Below are 10,400 nucleotides of genomic sequence, written 5' to 3'. Positions count from 1 at the left end.
CTAGGCACTGCACACACACACACACAACAAAAAGATGATCCCTGCCCTCAGGGGCTTTTTTCACGTGGCTGGTAACCTTCAACACTTAGGCCTTGGCTACACTTGAGAATTCACAGCACTGCCGCGGCAGTGCTGTGAAGCGCAAGTGTAGTCGTGCTGCCAGCGCTGCGAGAGCTCTCTCGCAGCGCTGCAAGTACTCCACCTCTCCGAGGGAAATAGCTTGCAGTGCTGCGAGTGAGCGTGCAGCGCTGCAGGCGCTGATTACACTGGCGCTTTACAGCGCTGCGCTGGGGGGGGGGGGTGTTTCACACCCCTGAGTGCAGCAAGTTGCAGCGCTGTACAGTGCCTGTGTAGCCAAGGCCTTAGAAAATGTTTCCTTTGTTATAGAACAGATCAGACCTTTAGGTGCTACCATAATTACTGTGAAATCTGTTTTAAATATCTAATTTAATATCACCATGCTATCAATTTTCAATCAAAATAGGTTAAATAGTCCTAAGAAGTAAGACATAAATGCACAAAAATCTCACTTTTGAAGTAGGTACTGTGAGTCCCTATAAATTAGTATATTTACTACCTGAACTGTAAAAAGGACCTATAGAATGCTTGTGGCTTTGTACAAATAGTATCCCACATAGTCTTCTAGGTCTCTTAGTAATTTATATAATCCCCCATCTCCATAGCATTTGAATACTTCTGTTCTTAAATGACTCAGGGATGGGGATAAGAGATGTGATTTAAGTTTTGAAAACTTTAGAAAGTGTCCCCATTGCCGGCAGTTCAGGAAAGAAGAACTAAAGGTCCACTTCGCAAACCATTTATTTGTCCAACATATACAAATATAAGTTTACTTTTCAAGTCAGAGAAAAAGTAGTCCAGGTGGAAAGTCAGTTTTAAAATACATAGTTTTTAAATTATGTAAAATTTATAAAAACTGGCACATACCGATAGAACATTGACAAAACATTTTGACACACTTTAAAGCAGCAGAATGAAGACAATTGCACAACTAATACATCAGTTTGAAATAGCCAATATATGTGTGAAAGAGAAATATTTACTGCTATTGTATTTTTTGTTTGTGTTTGTTACTTCTGTCAACTGTGTAGCACTGCAGCAGTTATGAAATGTTGATCACAAATAGAAAACACTCCACCATCGTTACATCTAATAGGCTAGCAACAACAAAGTGATTAATAATCATCTGCTGAAATTAAATTGCATTCTGAGAGCTAGAAGCTGAAGACTCATTTTTGAAGTAAAAAGCCACTGACAGGTTCTCTTTTATAAAGTCAAACTGAGTTTAAAGAGAATGTGATCTTAATGTTGAGATACTTCTCTGTTAAAATCTTATTCTTGGTAACTTGATAGTGGACTCTAGAGGCTAATTGTTATTTTCAGGAGATGGTTATTGAGACATTCCACCAAGTAATATTAGTAATAATAAAACTAAAAACAAATGTGATGTATGTTTTTAAAATGTGACACAGTACTTTTATATCTTTTAAGGTTTTGTTTTTTTTAATCTTCTTAAAACTTGACAGAACACCAGCCAGTACAACAATCCAGTTCCTGAAAACTGAGTAGTGTTGCAACACAGCCAAGACCTATGGCTTCCAAAGTCAATCCCATACAAGCATTGATACCAGCATTCACTATACATAGAAACAAATACAGACATAGGTAGGAAGGGTTAAAAAAATGGTTAAGTGTAGAATAAAATGTTTTCTTTACAAAACAGGTAATAGGAAGTGGACTGCCGATGGTGAGTCCTGCTATCATTTGTAGGTTTCGGGAAGGTTTATATTATATACTGTGCTGTGGTAAATTATTTCTTATGAATAGTTTGTAATAAAAATGTTTCCTTATCAAATCCAGGTCCACATATCCATATGATGGCATTCAGCCTGAACTGCCAGGGAGGCAGAACCACAGCTGTCCATCTATCAAACCCATTAATATATATCTGTGGACTTGTATTCTTGAAGAAAGGAAACCTATGGATAAACAGCACAAATTTTCTTATTAACCAAACATCTTGATGTTACATCTGTTTATGGTGTTTTAAATAAGTTAAAGCTGTTTAACATAAGAGTAATAGCTCTGTATAATTTCATTTTGGGGGATTTTTAGGCTAATGAAAAGGAAAGCTTATGCGCTTCCTCTACTTTTGTCTGTGACCAAAACAACATGAATGCAATTAACAACATGTTACTTTTTGCATTAGTTGATTAATCTTCCCTATTTTTTAAAACTTAAATAAATCGATGTACATTAATGAAAAAAAAGCACCCTAATTCAATATAATCAGTTTTGGAAAATTCTACCATGCCCACCTCTGTAAAATGTTTTTTTTTTTAACTGAACATGCAAAATGCTAGGTTTTCTCATTACCACTATGCTTTTAAGTAGATATTGTCCTGCAGCTGGTAAGTATTCATGACAATGGGGCAAGGCTAAAATAACTATCAAAGAGAAAATGTCCTTATGGATAAACTACATCCTGCAGTTACACAGAGAGTGTATGCTAGTCACGAATAGTGCAAATCTGTTGCTTTTTAAATGGCTGCCAGATTTTACCTGCTTTACATGTTATAATTGAGGATGCCCTTATCTAAAGTTTCTTTCAAGTCTAGTAGCAATGAGAAATTACAATGTTTGTGGTATTCCTACACAAGAGTTCTCCTTCTGCTGGATCTGTAGTAGATTTACAAAAGCTTCTCCCACATCTGCTAATACTGGTGCCCAAATTTGGCAGGAACCAACCATCTTACTTTCAGTGCTACTGGAAATAGGGAGAATCCATTTATCAAATGAAAGGTAAATTTTTTATAAAAAAATATTTTCATGCATCGCAGGGGATATATATAAAAAGAACTAAAACACAAAAGGGATCAGATCTTCATCTAAGCTTTAGCCAAAGGACATATGAAAGATATACAGTAGTTATACACTATCAATGCAAATATTGCTTGAAATGTGCATATAAAACACCATGTAATTTCACTTAATATCAGTTCTGCATTATGTGCCATGGAGACTGAATGTCCCGTATCTCTCACAGTGGGACTGGTTATTTTAGAATTAGATATGGAAGGACTAGATCGAAGAGCAGCATAGGGACTTTCGAGCAGCTATTTTTGTTCACCATAAACAGTCCTGAAAATTTTACCCTGAAATCTGAAGTAATTGAGAGGCCTAAGGCCCATTTTCAAAAAAGATGCAGATAGGTGACTAGTGGGATTTTCATAAGAGCCTAAGCAGCTTAGGGTCCTGTAAAGTCAGTGGCTGCTATATGCCTACCCACTTTTCAAAATATTATGTGTAATCTTCTCCAATGGAACTCTAAAAACCATGTTTAGACAAGTGACACGGCCCTGCTTGAAAATATTGCTAATTTCTCAGACTTCAGAATGGATAGCTGGTATGGTTACTATTTTTAAAATAGGTGAATTTCAAAATAAGTTCATGGGTTCAGTGAATGACTACTAGGTATGCCTCAGTAAGGGAGTTTTGAATGTGTAGTTTAATTTTTTTTTCTAATGTTGGAATCAGCCTGAAGAGGACACTTCCTGCACACAACAAGGTGATAGTTGCTTTCTAACTTCTTTCTGTATTCTCCTCGTTAGAAACAGCAGCTTTTTGGGCTAGAGGGCATTTCTGGGGATATAGACCCTCCAGCACAGAGAATTAATACCCTTTATATTAGCTAATCAGACTGCTTGAATCGTCTCCCTACAATTCATTCAACTTCAGATTGTTTAATGGAGCCTTGCTTCTCTTACCGGCCTATGAACTTAGTTAACTGATTTGCCATTTCTTGATTTACAGCAATCCCTGCATCAGTCATATGGTCTGAAGTGTAGCCAACCTTGTGCTGAACAGTTTAGTTACTAGACAAGGTTCTTATGTATGGACATCAGAAGAATGATTGACCTCAGCAGTTTCAGTTGTGCTCTTACTTTGTATAAGTCAGTATGAACTGCTTTTTACTAACACTGAAGAATATGATACAGTTATAACTAACTTCTTAAAAAAATCATGATTTCAGACATATACAAAACTTTACAGTAGTGCTTCTACATAAACAAGTCAAGGTTTATATTGGAAAATAAATGGAGTAGCCTGGGTTCTTTACACACTCTGGATATAAGCAGAAATTATTTTCTCATTTATAAAAAATATTTAGATGACTATAATATTTTCCATTCTCTAACACACACTAATGTTGAGATTTCACAATTGAAACTTTAAGCAATTGCATGCTTCAAATAGTTATTTTCTGAATGTTTCTTTTCAACAGAATATAATTACTATTTTTTCCCCTAAACCAAAAAAAGATGAAGCTGCAGTTTTTAAAAAGTACGGTATGATAAATATATTACACAGTGACACATACCTTGGAACATGAAAATAAATAATCATTCTTACTTGAAACACAAACCTGGAAAACTAGAATTTGAACGAAGAAAATGTTCCTTGTCAAAATATCACTATCAATTAGGTGTATTTAGCTGTTTGTACATGATTATTTTGTGAAAGTAGATATACTCAAAACGCTTACCATAGTTATTTATGGTTTATCACCAAAATTAAATCTGTGATGCCAAGAAAGTTACAGTCTATGTAAATCTTTTTACAATCACCTAACAGTGTTTAACAGGAACCATTAAAGGTGCATTATTTTCATACAATACATAGAACAGTCTAGTTCTAATTCTCTTCCCTTAAAGCAATTAGTTATATCTTTTGTTTATTAAAAAAGACATGTTTCTGTTTACAAAGTACAATTTAAGAAGTCTGCTTAATCTTCAGATTATGAAGATATTTGGGAAGAAAGGAATCTCTCTTTCAAATGCTGGCAAGCATCTTTCCAAACATTAGAAACTGTAATATCCCACTCAGCATTACTAGATCTGTATCTGTCACCAAGAAGCACAGTGTGGAATAGGCCAAGCTAGTGCTGAATAGTTTAGGCCTCAGCAGTTTCCTTCATGGAGAATGCAGAAAGATATCTTAAATCAGGAATCCGTGATGTTGGTTCCAGTTATCAAGTAAATGCAAGGCTATGTGGAGAAAGATTGTCATATTTCCTCTATCTCCCTCTGTTTTTGTCAGCCTCAGAAGGGCTTTTTGCCTTTGCCATTTTAGGGCCTTTAAAGTCACCTGGAAAGGGGAAGAGGAGATGATAGCATTTAAATTCAAATACAAGAGTATAAATGGGTGCCTGCATACCATGAAATACATTTTTAAGGAATTTTGTAACAAAATATTGGCAGCCTTATTACTTGAATTCTGATGAAGTGACACAGTAGATATAAATAGTATCTTGATCATTGAGAATGAGTGGAAAGGAAATACAGAAATGTATCACTGCTCCATGTGATATGGGATTATTAAGAATTGTTTGGGCAAGATTTTCTTCCATCTTAACTAGCTGGGACCTCTCAGAAAACATCTTTTGGAGTTAGTGTAGGCCCAGTGCTAATAGTAATGTGTCTGGAACTATCGTCTGTCATATACATAAATGGTACACTGTCGCCTTGGATTCTGCATTTGGTTTTGTCACTTTAGCTCAAGCAAGCTAGAAGAAATTTAAAAGATTCAGAAAGGGACAATAAAATTCTTAGACACTCCGCCACAAGTATTTATATACAGAGATTTTAAAAGAGTTTATGTATGGAGAGAGGAATAAGAGATATTTTTTAAATTGATTATTATTAAATGCATATAAATTAATGTTTAGTAAAGTTCAGCTGTCCCATAACACAAAATGACAGCATCTCTTAATTAAGAGCCTGTGTGGAAGTACCAGTTAGCACACTGCATTACCGGTGGAACTCACTGTCACAGTGTATGTTAAAGCCAAGTTACATTCTAAGAGTCTTTTAAAAGGACTGGTCATTGTCAGGTTCCCTGCTGTGATGGACCCTAGGACGATGCAGGCATAGTAGGCAAAGTAAAACTCCTATGTTCCTAGCAATTTTCACAGCATTTAGATTTGCATTTATCGTTAGGCTTTCATTGGACTGCCTGTGTATAGGTTTGTGCCAGTACAGCGTTATAACCTAAAAGCGTAGAGCGTTTTCATGAACTATTCTGGCTGCTTGTTGTACTTCACTATGGTTTACCAAGCACACTTTTGAAAAAAAAATTATAAATTGTACCTTGAAAAATCAACAGAGAGTATGTCTGGTTTAGAAACAAGGAGCACACATGTCATACCTGCATAGAACATACTGCTGGCATTTATGGATGTTATTCCATATTGTCACTAAATGTCAAACTGCCTGCAGATTTTTCATCTTTAGTCTGGGTATTGTCTGGTGAGCTCTGCAAAGGTGATGATGTGAAGCCACGATACTGTTTACTTGACTTGGTTAATTTCTTAAGTTCACTGGCAAATGAAATGCCTTTTCTTTTATCATCTCGTGCTGCCTGTAAAACAAACAAAAACCCCACAGACATCAGAAACAGTTAAATTACAAGAATGTGTCAGCTCACTGATACATTGAGGTTTGAAATATGGTTTGGCTTTCATGTGAGAGCAAGTAGCAGCATTTTTCAAATCTTCCCTGTGTCAGGTTCACAAAAGAAGTGTCCTGACTGTCTCACATCAAAAATTATTTTAAAACTGCAGAACTAGAATGCTACTAAACATGGCCTTAAGCCTTAGCAAGTCTGCTGCCTATATATCTATACTGTATCTGTCATGAATAAGTAGATAAACTGTATTCACAGTGTACTTCCTATAAATGCAATGCTAAAGAAACAACATCTCTTTTGGGGAAAAGGAACTATATTCTCCCCTGCCATAGATATAACGCCAATTGGTAGAAGTATTAAGTGGTTCAATTCTGCATTTAATATGCAATTTCTCCCTCCTACTTCACAAGTGTAAAGAGCTCCAGCCACAGCAGCACAGCTACTTTTCCGCTGGCTGGGAATAAAGGCAACAAAATGACAGCAGTTCACAGAGATCTGTACACCTATTATTTGAAATTGTACTTAGCCCAGGGTAATACAGCAGGGAGATGGGGATGCAGAGTTACAAGAATTAGAATTGGAGAACTAAGACAGATGGTCCGGAAAGGTTAAGATTTCTAGGTATTGTAGCAGGAGTTGTATGGTGTGAAGTAGGGCCAAGGCTGCCTACTGAAAGGTTTTTCTTAATGTAACTGATGGGTTTTAACAAGACCCTTTGTTTTTGGTTTTAATTTTGTTTAAAATTTTCTGGGTGTTTATTACGAAAATTGGTGCAAAAAATTTACTTCACAGTTTTCTGGGTAATACAGGGGGGGAAAAGGCAGTGTATAGAGAAAAGTAAGATTACTTCTGACTCAGCTTCCCACTCTGGAAGGAGAGAAAGCAATTCAGTAACCTGCCCCCTCCACCTCCCCCCCTTGGGGAGTGGTGAGCACTAACCTGGGTTACCAAGCCACCATCTCCCCTGGTTCAGGGCCTACAGAGTGCCAATGCTTTGTTTTAAGAGCTGAGCACCAGTGTACATGTGCGTCCATGTGTGTGTAACTTCCACTATGTTGCGTTACTTAGACTAATTTATTATTAACAAACACATTTACCTGATGTAATGTATTGAATTTTCTTCATATAATCAGTATTTTCATGTACTTGAGCAGTTCAAACTTTGGGTGAAAATAGCTTAAAAACTGATTAAATAGCTTTTGTAAAACCTGGGAATTTTTCAGTTGAAAAACCAAAAATGACGGGTTAGGTTTTACAGTGGCAGGTGTTGTGATACTAAGCACCCCTGTATTCACACCCTACACACTACTGTAATAATCTTTGCACAAAATATGCCTTTGAGGTATCATTTGAAAACTAATAACTCATCATTAATATTCTTGTGATGTATGTACATGGTGGGTATTAAGAATTATGAATGTATGCTAGAATTATGACTAAAGTGTGCTTAAACCCAGCATGTCAGGTGGAGTTGGTTAAATAGGTCTGCCTTAGGTATTATTGTATTCTCTGTCCAGCCCAATCTTCAGATGAAGACAATGCAGGTCCATTTTTACATATTAGGTAAACAAAGTTATTAAGCTAACAAATGAGGGGAGAAACAGAATGTAGTGTCCTTCACCACTAGACTTCATGTTGCCTTCCTTACAGCTAGAATAAACTACTTTGTGGGGTAACCTTCAGAAGAATACATTGCAATGGTTTACTAGTTTATAAAAGTGGGGGGGGGGGGCGGAAGGGCAGGGACTGAACCTCAAGTGATAAGCAAATGAATCAACTGATTGTATACAATATTACTGTATTCTAAAAGTGTGCAGAAAACTAATGTGACAATAATATTATTGTGAAATGTATGTATTAACACTATCTGAGGAAATATGGATACTTACATAATATTACTACGTTTTAAAGTCTGTGGCCAATGAGGAGAAATGGCAGTTACTTACCTGTCTTCTATGTGAATTATGATTGTATGTGGAATCAAAAGAATGGAAGGTTCATTTACATGCAGCAGGATGGAAAGCCCATGAGAAGGGAAGAATAGCATGAGGACATCCTGTCTCTTGAAACTAAGTTACTGAGCTTTGGAAGATATAAGCAAAGAAAGAAGCCATTTTTGGCATCCTCCACTAGACAGACACAAGGGAACAGAGCTCTAGCAAGCTGAGAAAGATGGGTTTTTCAGCCAAACTCTGATTGAAGTCTCCGGAAACTGAATATAGGTAAGAAACCTGCTTAGGCAAAGATCTTTCAATCCAGGAAGATAAGGAAAGCCAGCCCCTTGTGCTTCTCTGGAAGGTCCTGATTGAGGGAAAGTCAGCCATGGCTGAGAAGAAGGAAGATTGGTAAGAGGAACCATCTTGAACAAAGCCTGTACCATGCCAGATTACGTTTTAGATGGATGTTTTCACTTTTATTTGCTTGCAACTCTAACTTTATTCCTTTTACTTGGCATCACTTAAATTTATTAACAGAACAGAGGTTGTTTTATTTTTTACTGTAAACCAACTTAGTGCGGTGTTTAGAGGGGTGTATTTACGCAAGTTAATAATGTGGTATGCTTGTGTGTCTTGAACAAAGAAACCATATTACTTCTCTGAACTGTCCAGGAATGGACTGGACAGAGCACATGGTTTTGGAGAAATTCAGGGGTCACCTTACTGGTTGTAACCAAGGCAGGTGGAAACGAGCATGGGGTTGTAGAAAAGGCTGGTGGGATCAGAGCTGCTGGACCAGGGCTGTCTAGCACACACAGACTTCAGGGTGTGACCTGCATGCTTGTAGGCTGGTTGTGAGTATCCCAGGCTGGGAGCTACAGCAGCAAAGTATTGTAAGACGCGCAGAGTTGGAGGACAAGTAGTGACAACCCTCACTGGTGTGGATTGCACCTGGAATCCACAACAGGTATCCATTAGATGAAATAAATTAGTGGGAAAATAGCATTTTGCTCTCTGCTGCTGTCTTTTAGTGACTGACCTTGTGTCAACTCCTGTAAGTTTTGTGCATTCTCACCTCCCAGCAGGGTCAATAAAACAATGACATGAATGGTGGGAGCACTCAGGGGTATCTCAAAAATTTAGATCCTCAAAACCCCAGCTCAGCTGCCACCTCATCAATGGACATGTGCATAGCCACCCAAGCCTGGCAGGATTCTAAGACTAAGCATCCCTCTCCCTCAATCGATCTCACCCATTACAGCAGGTGTGCTCCAAGGCCACCAGAGAGCATGCCTACCAGATCGGGGCACTTCCTTCTCCCTTAGTAGCCAATAGTCCAGTGGTTAGAGCACTCACCAGGATGTGAAAGAGGCGGTTGAACCTAGGTCTACCTCCAAGATGAGTGCCCTAACCCCTGGGGTATTCTGGGGTTGGTCTCTTGATGAAGCTGTTCCACTTTGTATAAAATATGTAAATATTCATTGGGCCTGAGAGTGAAAATTGACTCTAGCCCAGTGATTTGGGCTGTCTCTTAGGAGACCCAGGTTCCAGTCCATATATAAAATATTCATTGGAGCAAAGTGGAACAGCTTAAACTCTCATCCAGAATACCCTACAGCCCAGTAGCTAAGGCACTCACCTCAGAGGGGGAGACCTGGGTTCACAGGCAGAGTGGGGATTTGAACTGGCTCTAACTGCTGGGCTGTTGGGTATAAGGGTGTGGTGTCCAATTTGTGTGAGAAAGGGTTGACCTGGTTTAGGTATCTCACTCCAGGACAAGGTTCATGGCCTGTGCATTGAGAATTCGGGGCCCCCCCTCCAGCCCAGAGTTAGGTACCGAAGCCCCTTTGAGGGGCAGGGATTAGGCCATGTCCCTCTTGGCGTTTACTGCTCTGTTTTCTGGCTTTGTGAATTGCATCCTTTTGATGCATATCTCTCTCCCTGTGCATTGTATAGGGAGTCAGGGCATCTAACTCT

The 10,400-nt window shown here is 38.2% G+C and overlaps 1 protein-coding gene and 1 long non-coding RNA gene across 2 annotated transcripts in view; one reads left to right on the top strand and one right to left on the bottom strand.

Annotated features, from left to right (window-relative positions):
- Nucleotides 1-332: 332 nt before the first annotated feature.
- Nucleotides 333-2,930, top strand: LOC115271196. Its single transcript, XR_003899806.1, has 2 exons — nucleotides 333-1,683; nucleotides 1,879-2,930. It is a non-coding gene; the product is annotated as an uncharacterized LOC115271196 (long non-coding RNA).
- A 1,888-nt stretch (nucleotides 2,931-4,818) lies between these two features.
- Nucleotides 4,819-10,400, bottom strand: part of PLCE1 (phospholipase C epsilon 1) — a 292,755-nt gene continuing 287,173 nt past the window's right edge. The window contains exons 36-37 of the mRNA XM_026650913.2: nucleotides 6,226-6,438; nucleotides 4,819-5,166 (exon numbers count right to left, since the gene is read on the bottom strand). Coding sequence (XP_026506698.1) covers nucleotides 6,259-6,438 — 180 coding nt within the window. The 3' untranslated portion in view covers nucleotides 4,819-5,166; nucleotides 6,226-6,258. The remainder of the gene's footprint in view (nucleotides 5,167-6,225; nucleotides 6,439-10,400) is intronic.

This window comes from Terrapene carolina, unplaced genomic scaffold (genome assembly GCF_002925995.2).
Source record: "Terrapene carolina triunguis isolate 2854851 unplaced genomic scaffold, T_m_triunguis-2.0 Scaffold95, whole genome shotgun sequence".
Taxonomy (NCBI): domain Eukaryota; kingdom Metazoa; phylum Chordata; order Testudines; family Emydidae; genus Terrapene; species Terrapene triunguis.
Note: the sequence above shows the minus strand (reverse complement) of the source record. Positions and strands in the feature narration are given on the sequence as shown.